Genomic DNA, 20,761 nt, shown 5'->3' with positions numbered 1-20,761 from the left:
CAGACATCGATGTTCTCCATATTGAGAAGGGCCTCGAGTGCGTGCATCTTGAGATTGAGACTTCTGGCATTGAGCAGCATTACCCTTAGTTTTTTCCTTTTTGGTGTTCTAGGGTAGTAGGTTTAGAATTTGAGCCTTGCCTAAAAAGGCACTATGGGGTGGCAAGAGCCTTTGCCAATATCCGAAGCCCAGGGTGACAGGTGCAAGCCTTCCCTTAAGCAGCGTGGCTTGTCCAGCATGTCATCCCAGGCAGACAGACATTGGATCCCCTTTGAATGACACCAGAATTTAAGCCAATTATTAAAGCTGATCATCTTATCACTGTATTGTGGCATCATTCTAGGTGAAGGTAGGATACTGCTCAAGGTCAGGGTCATACCTGCCTGGGCTACATAATCAGAGAGCTCCTCGACGTCCCCTTTCATGCAGTCCAAGGAGGTGCGTCTCAGGTCGTTGACACCAGCGTGGACAATGACTGAGTCGACTTGTACCTGCTGTTGAGAGACCTGAGTGCTTGCGTTATGTGGCGGATTCTAGCGCCCAACAGGCAGCTTACTGTGACCTTCTCCTTACTCAGTCTGGTGAGCGGGGCGTCAGTGTGTCTGACTATGGAATCACCAATGACAAGTGTGTCTGGCATTTTGTTTGGCCTTAAGGGCTGTGACTGTTTGACACTCTGACTGTGTGGTCTATGTGTTGCATGTGTTGGGTCGTGAGGTGGTAGTTGTTTGGGTGTCTGCTTTGGTGGCCTCTGCTGTTTTGGTAAATTTTGATCAGAGCCTCGAGTATGTCTTTGTGTGAGTATGTGTATGATTTGAAGTTGTGATGGTACCATGTGTGACTGGGTATGTATTGTGTGTGGTTGCCTTCTCCTCCTGTCTGGTCTTGCCAGTCCTATGTTGAGAGAGCTCAGCCTCCAGTTTGGCCGTATAGTTGCATCTCTCATGTATTTGTGTTTTGTGGGAGAAGGAGAGGATTGTCTGTGTACATGAGGCAATTGTAACATTGCCTCAATATTCCCAGGTTCACCAGTTGAGCTGGAGAGGACACTAGCAACTGATCCTCGACATACTAGAAGTAGCAGATAAAGAACTTTCAAAGGACTCGGGAAGTGGGTTTTAGGCTGGTGGGGTACTATCTATAATAAGAGTGCTTTATCAAGGTGCAAGTACTGTAGGAGTAAGTGCTAGGCTTTACAGATAGAGAATAGTCTACTTGGGAATCAAGTAGAGATGAACTTTTCAGTTATAGGATATGCTGGTTAGATCAGCAGTACAGTTTAGCGTGTTTTATAGCAGGGGGCTGAAGGGAGCTAGGAATTGGCCCAAAACGACCAATGGACTACTAGTTTCTGGCTGAAACTTCACCAAATCGGACAAAAAGGCCGCTCAGTGCTTCCCACTCCCACTGGTAAGCAAAGAAACTTCCCTCCTTCCTAATAAGGCAATGGATCAGTAACAGGAACTAAAAACAAAGCCCAGGGATCAGCAACTCTGAAACTGGACTACTCTAGTTCAGTAAAGTGTCCTGAAAGGCCCCTTGAGTTTTACGGAACCACATCTTTCCTCCTTTCTGACCTTTGGAGTAAGGTCTGGTAGGTGTAGAAAAACAGACTCCGACGGCAGACAGTCTTTCCCTCTTGTTCACACCTGGGAAGCATTTCTTTCACTTTGGGTCCAAAAAGGGACAAGTCATTGAAAGGGGTGTTGATAAATGATGACTGAAAGGGCTCCGCAAATGAACATAAGCACATCCAGGAATATCTCCTAAGAGCAATTCCTGTACCCACTGCTCTGCTCGCTCCATCAGCCGCTTACAAAACCAGACACATGGATGAGTTTATTAGGGAATTAAGGGTGGAGAGCTGTGAGGATATTTTGTCTGAGACCCACCCCCAGAGCTACTGAACCCTGTAGAGTATCTCCTAGCTCTTTTAAGAAGTCTCTTTGCAATCTAGTGAAATGTGCAAGATAATTCGGTGACCTAAGAGCAAAACTCACTGAAGTAAACATGCGCTTTCCATATCTGTCCGTGACTCTCAAATCTTTATTCGGTGGATGGACCGAAGTCGAAGTTTCAGATAACTCCTTCTTGCTGGCCACTGCCACCACTATGAAATCAACAGGGACTCCCCCTTGGTGGAGTAAAGCCTTGTCCTGTGGTGAGGTAATAAACTTATTAGGCCTCCTAGGGACAGGTTTCACTGTATCTGGAGACTCCCACGCCTTTCGACAATCTAAGTCCACGAGTTCTTCGAAAGGCAGAGATACCCAAGAAGTGGAGGGCTGAGACCCAAAAGCCTTCAGGTACACTGACACATCATCAGTAGGTTTGATGGGCTGCCAATCACCCCCCTATTTCAGAATCTCTAAGATATCTGCAAAGGAGATATCTTCTGAGGGTGACCGTGGGGACCCTTCTGAATCATCCAAGTCAGTGTCTGAAGTGACGGATTCCTGAGGGGAGCCCAGATGCTTCCTTTTGCATAGCCTCTACCGAGGGACCTCCTCAGTGGGAGCTTCTGGTGAGGTCTCAGAAGAGCAAGAATCACCCAATGGAGCTTCCTGAGGCTCTGGGTCTCTACGCTTTTGTGGAATCTGTGATGATGAGGTAGACACTGGCGCTTTAGGGAGAGAAGCTGCTGGTTCTGATGAAGTGGTTGTCTGTGGGGACAATGCTCTCCTCATGGCATTGAAGACCCCCCGGCTCCAATGCGAAGGAACTCCTGGATCCGAAGATACAGTCAATTCCCTTGCCACCAAGATGGTAGGCTCCAAGCCAGAGGTAAGTGCCGAACTCACATGCGTCAAAGGCCCGAGAGGCAAAGTCAGACCCGAACTATCGGTTCGACTATCATCCCGGGACCCAATCGGTGACTGTCGGCCCCTAGACTCCTCGTTCGGCACTGAAGCAGTCTGAGAGGTTGGATCCAAAAGTTCTGGAGCAGGTCTGGGTACCCACGGCTCCACTATCATCAGTTCCGAGCACTCCAGCTCCAAAACTTCGAGTTGGATCGGAAAAGGAACAGATATGGGAGGAGGAAGGTTGGAGGGTTCCGAAGCCCGAAGAGTTGGCCTCGACAAAAGCTTGGCAAACGCCAGTCTGCAGAAGCCTCTGCACCACACAATCCACATCCATGTCTGATAGGCTTCTTGATGTCTGAGAGGATGGAGCCGAAGAAGCTATAGATTGCAATATCAGAGATTTCAGAATGGGCGATACCGGCTCCAATATCGGGGACCGGCTCCTCATTGTAATAACCTTCGGCTCCGAAGTCAGTGGTGCCAAGGTCGAAGGTCTGTCAGAATTCGACTTACTGGATGACGGAGATTTTTCCGACTCTGAAGATCTAGTAGTGGAAGATCTTTTAGAAGGTTTAGATGGCTTGGCATGAGCTGTATGACCTTGTTCCAACGATTCCTGAAAGGAAGATTTAATCATGCCCCTGACAATCAGCCTGTTCTTCCTTTGTTGTAGTACTCGAAAACTAAAGGAGTGGAAAATGGAATATGTTTCCTGTAGATGTAATGGACCTAAACAATACACACAATCTGTGTGCCCATTAGTAATGGACATTTTCTGTCCACAATTAGAGCATTTCTTAAACCCTGAAGGCTTAGACTGTTTACCCTCCTTGTCCTTGTCTTGTTGAGACATCTTAAAAAAAGGTAGCAAGAATGTTCTGTCCACACAAACACATAAAAAAGAGCTCTCTAATTTAAATGAACCTATAACAAAAAATTTAGCCTTCTAACTTAAACAGGCGATAAGAAAAAAAATATATAATAGGAACCCACGATACTATGAAGAAATCTAAATGGCTAAATATATATCTATATATTCATACATGGTTACCTATATAACAAACACTCTGCACAATAACAACAAGTTCTAACTACTATTATTTGAAATACCTAACAAACTATCACTCTATTAAGGGGAATAGGGAGATTATCAAGAGCCTTCAAACAGGCCACGAAGAACTAGAAAAAAAGAGCCAACTACTGTAAAAACACAAAGTGCGAAAAGCAATATAAGAAATAACAACTATCCTAACTAAACAAATCTTATCTAAAACTATAAAATCCAAAGTAATAATGAGAAAAAAACAAATTTTCACTGGCCAGAGCTGGTGAATTGCCCAATCTGTTGCAGTGGCAAACGAGATCTGGGGGAAGCACCAGGGTATCATTGGATAGGGAGGCCACGAGCTGGTTGAAGACTTCGAGTTTTTGCATTTGGCCGAGTAGGAGAAGAGGATCGGCTCTGAAGCCATCAGTAAGAATGAAGGCAAGATAGAACAACTTCACATCACACATTTCATGAAAAGAAGATGTGAATTCAATGCTGAAGATGTGAGTTCACTACTTTTTTCAAGATGATGTTTTTTTATTTTTTTTGCTGCTGCTGCAGGCAAAGCACATAAGCAGCAAAAATGAAATTTTAGCATGAAATCAGAGACCACTGTTAACAAAACTGAAGAGCAGGGCCAATATCAGTCTTATCTGACAGTTTTATACAAGAGTCTTGTATCAACTGTAAGAATACATTCATAATAATGAGGCCAAAACTGGTAATCAAAGGAAAATGGGATGACTCAGAAAAATCTGGGAAGGACTTGTGAGATGCCATAATTAAGAAAAAGATAGAGATTCAGTGGCAAATAGCACATAGACTAGTGCTAATTAGAATGTGTGACAACTATGCATAAGGTGTGGGTTAACACTCTGACAATGTTAATATATAACTACTTAGCTCTGAACAACCTTGTGCAGCAACCTTCCTGAATATCAGCACTTCCAATGCATGCAGAGCTCATCTATAAACCCCAGACAAAGCAGGTAAATCCAAGGTTTCCGATTTACTGTTACGCTTATGTTTCCCAAAGAAGATCTGATAAGTATGCTCATATTTGAAATTTTACTGCTCAAACAAATCATTCCTGAGTATCACTCGATGCAAAGCAAAACATAAAATGTATATAGGTGTTACTTAAATTAAATATATCAATAAGCAAAATACCCACCAGACTAAGAACTTTGCGAAGATCGTCATGTGTTATATATCCACTGTTGTACTTATCTATTATCTGGAATGCTTTTAGCAGCTCAGTTTTTGTTAGAGGTTTCTCTCTTTTCAAGATCTCACAGAAATCATCAAATTGCAACTTTGAGGTCTTTGAAGTCCAATACTTGTCAATTGTCTTTTGAGATGGGCTTCTACCAGCTTTCTGAAGTACTACAACATGAAGAATAAACAGTTAATTCAGGTGTTTCAATAACGATGCATGCAAAACTGAGCTAATGCTTATAATTTTCAAAACATTTGGACTGAATGACTGTTTTAGATAACATTTATTTTTATTTATTTTACATTTGTTAACTGGGCTAGTCTAACTGGATATATTTCCATTTTCAGTAGAGGCCCGGGGAGAAAAGCTCCAGTAGTAGCAAATAGAAATTAAAATTAATGTTGTTACATAGTAAATGAAAGGATTACAATAACAAATACAACAAGTAATAATAAAATAGAATAGGTATTCACACTAGAAAAAGTGACAATAAAGTATAGGATAAATTATTATACAGTATGATTCATGAGGAATTTCAGTACATCAAACAGGATAGACTACACACAGTATGTTGATTTGAGTTCACCAGTTACAGTCCTGCTTTCAAGGAGTAAGCAATAAAGTTTTGGTAAATTTAGTGGGAAGAGGAAATATCAGTAGTGAAAGCAGAAGATTAGTCAGGTTTGCTGCAGGGGCATAACCAGTGTGTTTTGAGGTGTTTTTTGATGTTTTGTTTAAAGAGAGGCAAGGAAGAAAGTAAAGTTAGTTCACTGGGCAGTAGGTTCCAGTTTTTTCCCACTGTGCGAGAAAACAGGGAATCTCCAGCCAAGTTGTTAGACTTGCTTATGCTAGCAAGAAGTTTGCTAAAAAGGCGTAGGGAATTTAGATTTTTGTAGGGGATTATGAGACTGGAGAGTATAGGAGTGCTGTTAGGTTGGTAAAATATCTTGTGGGCAATGGTGAGTTGGGAGAATATCAGATGGTTTTGAAGTTCAAACCAGCCTAGCTGCATTATATTCAGACAGTGGTGAGTTCTAAAGGGATTGCCAGTGGCAAATCTGGCGATGTTATTATAGGAATTTGTTAGTTTGATAAGATTATTTTTCTTTAGGTTAGTATATATGGGTGAGGCGTACAGAAGAGTTGAGATTAAATGGGAGTGAGCAATCTTGGTTCTGGCTATCGGAGTTAGGAAAGGTTTGATTCTATATAAGGAGCCTATTTTTCTGTTGACAGTTTTTATGGTGTTATTTATATGGCTATCAAAATTAAGGTTATTGTCAATAGTAATTCCTAACAATTTAGTGGTAGAGTCGGGGGATATAACAGTGCCATTATTGGGAATGACTGAGAAATCTATGGGGGAGGACTTACTGGTGGGTGTACAGAGAAGGAGCTTAGTTTTTTTTAGCATTGAGAAGGAGGCAACATTTTGAGAACCATGTTTCTACTATGTTAAATACATTCTGAGTTAGAAAATGTAGTTCTGATGGGGAGTTTGCTGAGCATATTAGCGTAGAATCATCTGCATATTGAATGCAGGTGGCTTGAGGAATTGCTACATGGAGATCATTGATAAATAGTGAAAAAAAAGAAGTGGTCCTAGAATAGAGCCCTGAGGGACTCCAAGGGTGACTGGCAGAAGGGATGATATATTATTTTCCCAGAGAACTGCCTGTTGCCTATTGCTAAGGTAGGACCTGAACCATTGAACAGCCTGAGAGTCAAGGGAAAGGGATTCAAGAATGTTGAAAAGAAGGGTGTGGTTTACCATGTCAAAAGCTTTTGAGAGGTCAGTAAAGAGTGCAGATGAGAGGTTGTTTTTATTGTGATTTCTATTGATGCCATCTGTAAAGGATAATAGGGCAGTTGTGGTACTATGTGATGGCCTAAAGCCATGCTGGCAGTTTGCTATTATGTTATATTGAGATAAATGGTTTAATAGTTGTTGGTGAAGGCATTTTTCCATAATTTTTGCTAAGGGTGGTAAAAGAGCTATCGGCCGGTAGCTAGAGTAATCATTTGAGTTACCACCTTTGTGTAGGGGGATAATATGGGAGATTTTCCAGATGTCTGGAATGGTTCCCTCCTTAATGGTTCTATTTATGAGGATGGATATAGGGTAGGCAATTACTTTGGCTGCTTTTTGCAGGTATTCAGACAGTGGCTGTTCAGCAGAAGGAGTACAAGGCTTAAGTTTTTGGATGAATTTGTAGATGAGAGTGGTAGAGATGGGTTGCAGATGGAATGTTTGTGCCAGGTATGGTGGTGGAAAGGCTTGAGTTGTCTGGGATTAGTTGATTGGCTAGTGATTGTATGGTCTCTGTGAAGAAAGTATTTAAGGCACTGGCAGTTTGATGGGGGGGTGTTTGGATTGGCCTCAAGTGAGGTAGGTGTACGAGAGTACCCTGGGAAAAGGAGTTTATTGATACTAGACAAGAACTTCTGGGGATTGTTTTGGTCAGTTTGCTGTAGTTTACAGTAGTAGTTCTTTTTATCTGCAAGTATTGCCTTTTTTGTACTATTTCTCAACTGCCTAAAATTTTGTTGCTCAGAGATATTTTTGGTAGCTCTCCACTTAGCCCAAGACTTGTTCCTAAGCAAAATTTTCTGTCTGGTTTCTTTAGAAAGCCAGGAGGCTGGTTTGGACTTCATTCTGATAGCAAAATTCCAAGAATGTTAACACACAATATAATCATTCATTCAGTCTTTCATTCCAAATAACCCATATTTCATAGAATAAATGACCTATTCTTTCCACATACTCATTCTTCTTATTCTTATAATGTCCATAAATAATCATACATTTTTTTTCACATACATTTTTCAAGAATTTCACCACTCTTTTACATAAAAAAAAAAAAAAAAAAAAAAAAAAAAAACATGGTCTGTTGTCTCTTCATCCCCACAAAATACGCATACTCTTTCAGCTTTTTTTTTACCTTTACTGGTAAATTGGTTGTTACCAGTCCCCAAAGGAAATCCTAATACTCTGCTATATTGGTGCACCACTTTTCCTTATTTTAATAGTTTTAATCACTACTTCTAATAACTTTTCCCATGTTTTTCCATAATAGTACAATTTCATCTCATTACTATATGACATCTTTCAATCGTTCTCATTGTCATCATTTTTTATTTTCCATGTTAGTATTTTTTCTTGATTGTTTTTAATTTCTTCATTTACATATTTTTTTCTTCTTTTCTTATGCTCATCATATCCAAGAATTTTTTGTACTTATGTTTAAACATTATCACCATTAAATTATCATTTTCTTCCTTTACCTACTTTAATAGTCTATGCAAGTTTAAAGAAGCAAAATAAATACGTTATATACTTACCATAACATTCCATCTGTTTTTTCCATTTCCTTTCTTCCCCAGCTGATGAGTCTCAAATCCATGTCAGCCGCTTCTACCAGATCCTTGGATCTAAACTCTTGAGTTCCTCTCTTTATCCATACTACCCCACCAACCAAACATACCTTATATTGAGTTGGCTGCCCTATAGGTCAATGGATAATACCTTAGAGGAAATAAGAAAGGATAGAATAAGAAAAAGTTGGAGTTCTAACAAGGAGCAACAGTTCCCAAAGAAAATTCTTAGGCCTTTCCAGGACCACACGGAAGTGGGTAGGTAGGTGGGCGGGGAATTGAGGAAGAATGAAAATGGACAACAGATATGGAACATTATGGTGCGTATATAACTTTTTTATCTGATGTTTATCATTTTCACTCATTCCTCAACCTATGGGACAGAGTCCCAAGCTATTTGAACCTTGGGTGGTCCTCGTGGAAGGATATTCCAGAGTACTGTGGAGCCAAAATCAGCTCTGTTCCTGGAAACCAAATCCAATTTGTAATGAGCAATAAAAGTATGAGCATTAGACCAGGTGTCAGCTGCACAAATGTCATCTATGGAAACCATTGACCAAAAGGCTGAGGAAACCGCCACATACCTCGTGGAGTGAGCTCTAGGAGGCTTAAGCAAGGATAAACCTCTTTTACTATTGATATTGGTTAACCATTTGGCTAGAGTAATTTTGGAAACTGGCTTATTCAAACTGTTAGCAGGGAAAGCGACAAACAACTGGTCAGTCTTCCTGCAATCCTTGGTTCTATTAAGATAAAAGTTGCCTATGCACATCCAAAAGATGGAGCGTGTACTCTCCCTTTTTTGAAAAGTTTAGAAAGAAAACTGGGAGGTTAATGACCCGGTTAATATAGGACTCAAACTATCTTAGGCAAAAAAGATGGGTTGGTCCGTAAAGATGTCCTGTCTTTGTGGAAAACCAGGTAAGAAGATTTAGAAGATACAGCCTGGAGTTTAGATACTTGTCTACCTGATGTGATAGCGGCTAAAAAAATTGTCTTCCAAGACAATCATTTTAGATCTGACTTGGGTAAAGGTTCAAAGGTCGTTTGGGCCAGGGCCTGAAGCACAACAGTTAAATCCCAAGGTGGAGTAAGATCCTTTAGCAGAGGGCTAAGTAAAAAGGCCCCTTTGAGAAAGGCTTTATACAATTTAGAAGAAGCTAATGTACAGTTATTGTTGCCTAGATGGAAATTTGAAATGGTAGCCAATTGGATCTTAATAGTAGAAAAACTAGCCCCTTAATTGAAAATTGAAGCTAAAAAAACAAGTATTGGCAGTACAGGGGAAGAAAGGGGGTCCAAATTCATGTTAAGGGCCCAGAATGCAAATCTCTTCCATTTACTTTTGTAAATCTTTCTGGAAGAAGCTTTCTGAGAAGATAACAAAATATGATGAACCAGGGAGGAGAGCCTGAGCTGTCTAGCAATCAGTGGAATTGGAGAAACCATGCAGTCAGTTTGAGGTCTGTTATGTCTGGATGAGTCATGCCTCTCAGCTGAGACAGAGGTCTGGGGTGGGATCCAGTATTTAGGGTGTATGTAGGAGGTGAGGTCAGAGGAAGGGGAACCAAATCTGACAAGGCCAAAAGGGTGCAATGAGAACAACTGTGCCCTTCAACTGGAATACTTTCTGTAGAAATTTGGGAATGAGAGGTAACGGTGGGTAAGCATATAGAGACCGGAGGGTCAGTCATGGACTTGAGAATCTCTCAGTGACTCCTCTGTTGGAGGGATGAGGGCAAAGAACCTACCTGCTACAATTGTTGTTGAGGGGAGTAGCAAACAAGTCAAAATATGATTGGCCTCATTGATGAAAAATTCTCTCCATTACACTGACATTGAGAAACCACTTGTAAAGCATCAGAATTGGCCTGCTGAGTTTGTCAGCAATCATAATGGTCTTTCCCAGTATGTGCTCTTCTATTAGAAAATGACAGGAAGAGATCACCCATTACCATGCTCTCATTGTTTCTCAACAAAGCGGATAAAACTTGGTTCCTCCGTTTGCTGATGTACCAGACCATGGACCAGAAAAAACAATTGTCCCAGAGGGCAGAGCATCTTGAAAGGCCTGCAATGCTAGGAGGACTGCTGTTATCTCCAGGTCATTGATATGCATCTTGGCTTCTTCTGGGGACCATGTACCTTGGACTGTCCTTCCCACCTTCAGTTGAGAGGCTTTCATAGTGTCAGTGGCCATGAGCAAGCTAAGAATAAATGGACGGCCTTTGTGGAAAGTTTGTTTGAACGAAGTCACCAAAGAAGATATCTTTTGCATGCTTGTGTGATCTTGACTGGGGCAGTCAAAGGATATTGAAGAATGGATCACTGTACTGACAAGGTCCATTGCAGAATTCGCATGGGAAAACCTGGCTAAAGGGACTAGGGTGATAGCTGATGCTATGGATCCCAATGTTTGTAAGATTAGTCGTGCTGGAAAAGTAGAATGCAGCATTACTCTCTTGATCTGTGATTTGAGAGCATAAATGTGAGTTGGAAGGAGACAGACTTTCTGACTGACCATGTCCAGACAAGCACCGATGAACTCCAAACTTTGCATAGGACTGAGTTGTGATTTGCTGGAAATGACTGGGATGCCTAGGTGGAAACTACTGCAGAAAGTAGCCAATTGCCTGTAGGGGAAGATGCCTGGTTGCAGAAGTTAGGAAGCAGTCACCTAGGTACAGAAACATTTGGAATTCCAGCAGTCTCAAGTGAGCTGCTACCACTGCTGTGCATTTAGTGAATATACGGGGGGGCTGTGATGAGACCAAAGGCAATGCTCTGAACTGGTAATGACCATCTCCCAGACGGAAGTGCAGATATCTCCTGGAGCACCTGTTCATTTGAAGTGATAGATCTTCAGAATTCGTGCTATCGAGCGTATCCAATTGTCTTTTTATAGTAAAGGCAGAATGGACAAAAACAAACTGGTTTAGTCTGCTGAGATCCTGGATGGGTCTCAAGTCCCCTGTCTGCTTTGGCACTAAGAAAAATCTTGAATAGGTCCTGGATCCTTTCCATTCTGGGTAGACCTTCTGGATGACTCTTTTTTTTTCTAACAGCTTTTCTATTTCTAATGCTGCTGCTTCCCTCTGATTGGATGGAACATTGGGGATTATTTTCTTTCTTGTATGGGGAAATTTGGGAAAATGGTATGATATAACCTCTGGATATAATTCTCTGACCTCAGGAATCTTTTGTTATGGATAGCCTGGCTCTTTGGTGCAGAGATAAAAGTACCCCAACAGCTTCCAGAGTACAGCAGTCAGGCCCCTTTTCAGAAACACAGTTAGGGTTTATCCAAGGAGGAGTCCCAGAAGCCTGGTTCTATGGGCTACCTCTGCCTTGGACTGATGTCCTCCATTTGAGTTCCCCCCCTCTGCCCCTAGGAGAACTCTCTCTGTGTGAGACTTGGAAAGGACCCTGGGATTTATGGAACCACATCTTCTAACCTCCTTGTTGATTCCAGGAAAAAGTTTCGAGGGGTAGAAAAATGTATCCCTATGGCAGACAAGGTCCTTCCTTCTTCCTTACATCTGGAGAGTGTATCTTTTACTTTAGGGCCAAATAAGAAAGCTCCATCAAAGGCAGCACTAATGAATGAAGACTTAAAGAGCTCTGCAAAGTCACAGAGTCACATCCAGGTATATCTCCTAATGGCTATGACTGAACCCGCCACCCATGAGGTACTTTCTGCTGCATGTGAAATCAGCCTCATGGACACATTAGATATCGACTGAAGGGTGGCCAGGTATGAGGAGACTCTCTTTTGGTCCTCAACATAGACCCAGAAACAGATTTGAAGAGCTCTTTAGTCAAATCTCTCTTTAATCTTGTAAAACGTGCCAGGAAATTCAATGACCACAGAGCAAAAGTCACTGAAGCATACACGCGCTTACTGAATCTGTCTAAGGCCCTGGACTCCCTGTTAGGGAGATGGACAGAAGAGCATTGTTCTGAAAGTTCTTTTTTGGTGGGCACTGGTACAACCATGGCATCAATTGGGCCTCCTTGCTCCAGTGTGTCCTGTCCTTGGGAGGGGCTAACATTTTGTCTAGATCTTTAAGGATGGGCTCCAAAATATTCAGTTCTTTCCACACCTGGCAAGAAAGAGGATCTAGAAATTCATAGGCTGGGGGAGTAATCCAGGACTCAACATGGCCAGACCTGAAAGCCTCCAGGAACATTCCTCTTGGGAAGGGGAATCAGAGGTAACTACCTTTCTGTTTCAAGATCTCTAGTATGTTTCCAAATGTGATGTCTTCAGGTGGAGATCTGGGAGATCCTTCCTGTTCATCATAATCAGTGTCCTCCATGAGGGATTGCTGATGGGAATCTAGGTGTCTCCTTTTACACATTCTCGAGACCTCATCAACATGGTAATCTGGTAAGGTATCAGAAGATATGGGGGAGTCCTGAGGGACTGATAGGAGACTTGAGTGGGCTGGGAGTAAGATCTGAAGGAGATAAAGTTATCTGCTCCAAGGGGGTCGGGATGTTCTTTCTCTAAGTAATAAGAAGGTCATCTCCACTATACAGAAAACACAGTTCCCGGGGGAAACCAAATTCAACAGTAAAGGAGCCAATATTTTTCAAAATGCCAGCTCCTGAAACCCTTCAAGCACTCTGCCTGAGCATGGAGTTAGACCTGGGCTGTCCAGCGCTGAAGCCCTGAGGGGCAGGGATAGCTCCAATAACTTCAGAGTTGACTCTAGCCCCCTGGATCCACTGCTGATGCTTCAGATCCAAAAGGCTCGGAGCCAGATGACTCAGGGAAGTAACCGGAGTAACAGACTATCTTCGGGTCTGATTAGTACACCCCAGGGGTCACAAACCTGAAGGCTCCGAAAGAGTAGGTTGTATCTGAAAAGGAGAGACCAAAGGGGAAGTAGTCATAAGTTGGCTCATGGATCGAATGGGAGACAGAGCCAGGATTACTCCATCTGGATCTGAGCTCTGAGGAATTTCCTAATCATCCTATCCATGTCAGCCTCAGATAAACTCCTGGAAGACTTGAGAGAAGAGGTTGAGGACACAGGTCTAGAATGTTTACCAAGGGATTCTTCTAAGAAAGGTGAAGGAAGCCAAAATGTTATCAGATCCAATAGGGAAAGAGGTGACCAAATCAGAGGTGATTTGAATTTTAAAGCAGAGGTATCAGAGGTGGTCGGATCCAACTTTTTTGATATTTTTTGCAAGGGGATCTGAGGAAGGAGCCAAAGAAGATGTGGGATCCTGAGACCTCTTATGATAGTCTTTACTTTGGGAGCCAAGTCGGGCTTCCCCTTCTCAATTTTCTTTGAGGGGGTTTAAGCCCCTGCTGAAACAGTAGAAGAAAAAGTAGGAGGGAGATGGCCCTTCAATGTAAGCTTATTCCTCCTGTTTGTGTGAGCCCTGGAGTTGAAACCAGCACATATGGAGCAGTCCAAGTCTAACTGTGCTGCTCCAAAACAGTACATGCGTTCCCTGTGGGCATCCGAGTTTGGTATTTTATGCCCATAGGTAATGCAGTTTTTAAAGCTGGAAGGTTTATTAGCCATACTGGCTTAACTAAGACAAAAGCTATAGAAATACAATAACAAAAAAAAAAAAATATATATATATATATATATATATATATATATATATATATATATATATATATATATTTTTTTTTTTTTTTTAAATAAGGAAAGATGGAAAAAGAAAGCTACCAACAATGGTAGGAAATTGTGATAGCAAAGTACCGGCAATGGTAATAAAGAGAAGTACACAGAAATTGGTAACAACTGCACAGAAAATGATGGTAGGGGATAAAAACACTGACCAAGGGAGGTAGTAGAGTGAAAGAAATCAGAAGGACTAATACAGATAGAAAAATTTAAGCGAAACTCACTATTTCAACTATGAATTCACCCAAAAGCTCGAGAGCGAGAAGATCTGTGTCTGCAGCTAAGTGGCAGCAAACAAGATCTGATATATGTTAGGCTGGTGGGACATTATGGATAAAGGGAGTTTGGATCTGAGGGTCTGGTACAAGTAGCCGAATAGAATAAGAGATTCATCAGTTAATGAATGAATGAAAATGACAACATCAGATCAACTAGATTAAGTAACCTCAATCCCCTTTCATCTTCATTCACATGCAACACTTTTCTCTTCACTAGGTTTAATTTTGAACCCCATATGAAAGAAAATATAAATTGCATTATCTCCTTTTCATATTTTTCTAGGATCATACAAACATTTGACATGTATGTTATTTTCCCAATAATACTGAATAAACCAGATAAATCTTTTTTTCCTGAATGCTAATCTATATGTCCTCCACATAAGACATATTTCTTTCATCAACCTCACCTATTGCATCACAACTACATCATTTTCCCAAAATGTTATTCCTAGCAAAGACACTTAATTCATTGAAAAATGCACCCCCTTAGTTTTCACCACATCACCTAAACCCTTACTTTTATCTCTACTCAAGGTCATTCCTATTTCCTTTAACCACCCATTCACACAAACCAGCACTTCACACATCCATATTTTGCTCTTACCAACTATATTGTCTGAGTATGTTAAAACTACTGGAATCACCACCTCCTTTTGCTTCAGATATCTAGCATCTTTCACTTTATAAGCTAATTCACTCACTATCACATTCATCACCAATGCAAACAATATTCCACTCACAATTTGCACTTATGTTCATTTTACCTCTCCTTTTACATTTTTAATTTCTCTCATCATACTAATACTGCCTTTGCTATTTTACCCAGATATGCAAAAACCTCCTCCCTTTTATCTCTGCCTAAACAGTAATGCCTTGATTTTTTATATTTATTTTTCAATATTCCTTTCGCACATCATCCTCTTATTGTGAAAAAAAAAACACTTTTTAAACTTCCTTTTAAATTCAATCCACCAGTCAGACAAATTTTAAGTCCTTTAAGGTTATATGATCCTTCTATAACTGCAATACTTCCCATTCTCCATTTTCATCCGATAATTTCTCATTTATTCTTTTTATTCCCTTTCCTGTTTTAATATACTCCCTTTCTCCATTTTCATCCGATAATTTCTCATTTATTCTTTTTATTCCCTTTCCTGTTTTAATATACTCCCTTTCTTCCATCATTTCCATGTATATAGTTAAATGGTCTGAAAAAACGTCACAACTGTATCAGAATATGCTACCCCAAAGCCTTCCGACTATACAGTATAATCAATTTCATATTCTAGTTTCCCTTCTATATGTCCACTGACATTTGCTCCACCACATTTAATAATTTCCTGTACTTTTCTTAAACCTTTCCTTTCCTTTTTACATTCCCCTTAAATCACAATTAAAGTTTTCTGGAATTATAATTTTCATTAACAGTGACATAGTGTAATATTTGGTTAAACAGATTATCTCTTTCATTGCTAGTTGTAGATGCATATAATATTATAATTCTATAAGCACATTCTCGCCATATCACATCCACAACAGTAACCTTCCATCCCGACACATCTAGTAATTTCACTGTTTTTTTTTTTTATACAACACATCCACTCCAGAACAAAGTTCACTTTCTAGGCTCCATATTATATTTCCACCACACAATTTTTCTGTTTGCAGTCTTTCTTCACTTGTCAGGAATCTTACATCCTCTAACAGAATAACATCCATATAACATTTAGCACACCCTTCCAGTATCCACATTTTTCTTACAGTGTTAATAATACTGTTCACATTTATTGAAAGTGCTCTAAAAGTGTTACTTTTCTAAGTTAAGAGGAAATATTTGTAAATTTTCGTTTTTTTATTTTTACTCTTTCCTCAACTTAATATTTTTTCATGGTTTATGTACAAATCAAATATTTCACTGCTGAGACTTAGAGAAAATATTAGTAACAATCCCATCTCCTGACCTCTCTGCATGCACTCTTTCTCATTTTCCCTAGTGTATTTTCTTCATCTAATTCACCTTCTCCCCAGCCTCTTGTTATACTTCCTCATGTATGATTAATTCCCCTTCCCCTTCTGTTTAATTATTAACTCTTTGCTCTTGACAATCCTTTGAAAAGTGTCCTTTTTTATTTTTACACAGCCTGCATTCAAACACATCTTCTTACTGCTTGTCCTTTCTCCTCACACTGGTTACATTGTACGTTCTCACAATAATTACATCAGAAAAGTCCCCACAAAAGAAACGTGACTTAGGCAGGCCAGCATATCTTAATGTTCTTCTGTGACCAGACACAAAAATAACACTTCACAAAAGAAACGTGACATAGGCAGGCCAGCATATCTTAATGTTCTTCTGTGACCAGACACAAAAATAACACTTCGCAAGTGTTTCACCATGTTTTTTCACATTTCAAACCAGCTTCCAATCTCTACCCTCCACTCCATAAGTTTTTCTCATCTCTAACTTTCACCATATTACCAACAGTTTCACACAGATGCTGCATACATTTTTAACATAGTCTTTTTCCAGTTCATCGGGTCTAAGCTGCAAAGTAAAATTTTTAACAGATTTAACTTACTACTGTGATGAGCCCTCTTTACCCCGGGGCAGTAATTAAGGAGTCTAAATCCTCACCACTGTCTCTGGTAAAAGAGTGTCACTAAAAGCAGGGATAAATATACAAATTTCCCCTAAGAGTGCACCAGGAACAGACTCCAAACCTGGGACTGGACTATATGCTTCACTCCAGGTCCCCAAACGAGTCTCCACACTAACCACTGCAGAGCACTGTGTCCCAGTTCTAGGTATCTGACACACTCACTCTTAAATGTCTGACATTCACACATACACACTCTCTTGGGAAAGACTGACACAGATTTACTTGCTGTGTTTCTTTGCAAAAATTACAAGGTAATGGCTGCCACCAGTCAAATACCACAATACCCTTCAAAAGGGGTGTTCAGTTATATTGGGGAAAATAGATACTGAAACAAATGGTAACATGTTTCACAAGCAGTAAGACTTTTTGGAGTGGCCCTGGTGTTATCACAACAAGCATAAACACACTCAAGTTATTAAAAATATTAACTAAATAACCAGCCACAATGAGAAGCAGTAAACATTTAATAATAAATAAAGGGATTTAAAACATGTAAATACTGAATAACTGATTCCAATCAACAACAGATTTTCACACTCAGGAAATATGAAAATAATACTGTAGGATAGATCTCACATTGATTCTAGAAAACCTCTAACTATCTAGCTGTAGTTCCCTAACTATCTGAAGATTAACTGTCCCAATCTAATCTCAACACTTTAGCAAAGCAAAATTACACTCTTACTTCGGCAAGGTAAAATGAGAAATTATGTCCACACTCCAGGTTGTTGTCTGTCCTCAGAGACTGGAACAACTGGAAACCACAAATTTGTCCCAGGGGGTTCCACCTTTGTCCCTCATTGACAGGGGTGACAGGTGCTAACTGAGGTTTCTTTTTTGGGGATAAACTCTCAGCTAGGCTTGTAAGGGCCCCAGAGCCATTAGCCTAGAAACTTCCTATGATCCTGGAAACAAAAGGACTACTACTGCTGAACAGCTCTGGAAAACAACTACTGAACAATAACTGAACAACTGACTCAGAACCTGCTTTTTATAGCAGATCTTTTTCAAAAGTAATAGGAAGTTGCTATGAGAATTCTACTCTCATATTAGACTTTGAAAAGTAAACAAACAGCTGCAGTGAAGATTATATTCTCCCAGCTCTGGTACACAATGACATCATATCTAGGTCAGCTGACCCTGGCGCACACACATTCAGAATTCTCTTTTCAAAGAACATGTAGGTTTGATCAGCCACAATACTGTTTGACATTCAAACATCTTACATAAATCACAGTGATAATCAAAAGACAAACTTATTTACAAAATTATTGCTAGTCATGCTGGCATATGTAACACTGGATAATTTACAAAACTTCAGCCAGTCATGTTAGCACAGATAACAATATCTAATACCCCCACAACTACTAGAAAACAAATAATTGTTCCATGGATAAATCTCCTTTTTGTTACACAGTTCCAGAAGTTTTATAATCAGTTTCAAATAATAAGTCATAAAAAGTCTCTGTCCCAGTGTAAAAGATCAAATTTCGTGAGCTTTAAAACACAGAACAGTTACCAAATTGTCCCATAAATAACATCTGTGTAATTTTTTTTTTGTTCTTATTCTCATAGTTGGTCTTCTTTTCTTTTTAAAAACAGTTTTACTTGCAGTTTGCTACTGCTCTCCTTTTTTGCCTGAGCTCCTGGATGATCCCCAAAGATATAAGGTCCATGAAAAGATAACATCTAATGACCGGGGTCATAACATCAGGAATCAAACTTGAGGAAGGGATAGATCCTGAAACCCCAATAATGTCAAAAGGCAGAATCAATACAAGAGTTTAAGGATCCAATTGCCACCAGAGCCGAAACAGGGTTGGCGAGAGGACCAGAAGCAAACTGCTAAATGAAAATCAACCACAGGAAAAAAAAACTTCCAGACTCTGCATCAATCTTTATGATTTAAGGATGTAACCAAAAAAGCAGCAAAGCCTAAAACCCAGACTGAATTTTATTTATTTATTTACTTATTTATTTAATATTTCTTAACCTTAGGTAGATGAAGTGATCTAGGGAGCATTTTCAGTAATGACCCATGTAAGAGAAGCTAGACAATGCGACTAAACATACAACAGAATGTAGAATCATTTACACAGAAATTTGCATAGGCACTGGCAGGAACATAGTTAAAGATATAGCACAGTGTTGAATTTTAATTTAGGAAGAGATAATTTTGAATTTTCAGGTAGGCATAGTTCATTACTGTCAGAACAAATTAGTTTACACATTAATTCCAAATAAACATTTCAAAGAATATGATAAGGGATGAATTAGCATTAACCCAGTAGATGTAATACATAATAATTTCTTGCTTTATAGTTGCTTTCTAGCCCACGTTTGAAACACTTACAGTCAAGCTGTTTTATCAGATAGGATTTTTAGTTGCAGTTTGAAGCTAGTAAGCTTGTCCACTTGTCTTATTTCTTCTGGGTGCTTGTTCCAGCTGGAAGGTACAGTTTTACTTTTTCAGCAGTGGCTATTTTGTAAGGGGGGTCTGTCTAACTATCATCTGTATTTCTATGAATATAATTACAGTCCCCATTACAGAGTCTTTTCTTTAAAAGTGGACAGTATCCAGTACTAAGTAGCTTGTAAGTAATGAAGTTAAAGCAGTAGGCTCATGCCTTGCTAAAACTGTAAGCCATCTCTCTCTCTCTCTCTCTATTGTATAGTGCAGCGGTGCCCTTTTTTGTTAGTTATGTTGATAAAGAGTAGTATTTTATTCCCAGTGGTTTGTAATAATGTAGTGTTAGCAATAATAAGGGACAGTTTATATTCGATCCTAGGAATGAGTACACTGATGGCTATGAACCGTCTGGCTTCTGGAGTGAGGAGGTTGAATATTGCATAGAACATGCACTGGGAAAACTAATTTCTTACACTCTCACCAGAACAAGACTGGTGAGAGGCACTGAGGTGACTCTGGGAATGGCAGGAAAAAACAAATCATGTCAGGTACATTTGCTAAAGAAGCCAGAGTTATGGAAAAATACAGCAAGCGAAGGAACAGTAAAGTAACACAGAACTAAATGTCATGCCTCAAAAATACCGATCAAAACAGAGTCACTCTGGAAAGAGAATGTTGCATAAAAAAAACATAACACAGCTAAATGTCTTAGCACAAAAACAAAATTGGCATTAAACCATAGTAGAAGGAAGTACCAGCAGTCACCTCTGCAATGACTAATGAACATAAATAGCACAGAAATATCAAACGAAACAGATTCATAGTCAGTACAGAAAGCATCATAAAAAAGCACATAAAACTTTGCAGATTTATGTAAAGAAGGTAGCTACATTAAACATAAAGAGAATGACATTTTTTTCCCAAAACTTCCTACACCAAACACTTTCAGAAAAGATTTTTTTTGTAGATAGGCCACCCTGCTGAACTTATATATATCAAATCCGGGGCTATACAGCAGTGGAGAAAAAGGCAAACTCCACTATCGCAAAATGCAGTTTCAGCAAATTTGATTCACTATTTTTATGTTTGCCAAAACTATCTTCAACTACCTAAAGTGACCTGACATGTTTGCATCTCAGCACAGACACTGACGAGAACAGTCTTCCCCTATTTTTGGGGGGGAATATAAAAATTAATGAAGATCTGCAAACTATGTGCCAACATGTGAATTGGTTCAGCAGCACCCATATTTATGAGGACATAATAAAATTAAGCATTTAGGAGTATGGATTAAAAAGGATTCTGTTATA

At 39.8% G+C, this 20,761-nt stretch overlaps 1 protein-coding gene across 1 annotated transcript in view; it reads right to left on the bottom strand.

Moving 5' to 3' along the window:
- EFCAB7 (EF-hand calcium binding domain 7) overlaps positions 1–20,761 on the bottom strand; it is a 1,599,470-nt gene that overhangs the window by 1,246,137 nt on the left and 332,572 nt on the right. The window contains exon 3 of the mRNA XM_044085554.1: positions 5,027–5,238. Within this exon, the coding sequence (XP_043941489.1) occupies positions 5,027–5,238 (212 nt within the window). The remainder of the gene's footprint in view (positions 1–5,026; positions 5,239–20,761) is intronic.

This window comes from Protopterus annectens, chromosome 10.part0 (assembly GCF_019279795.1).
Source record: "Protopterus annectens isolate FY-2018-M chromosome 10.part0, PAN1.0, whole genome shotgun sequence".
Taxonomy (NCBI): domain Eukaryota; kingdom Metazoa; phylum Chordata; order Ceratodontiformes; family Protopteridae; genus Protopterus; species Protopterus annectens.
Note: the sequence above shows the minus strand (reverse complement) of the source record. Positions and strands in the feature narration are given on the sequence as shown.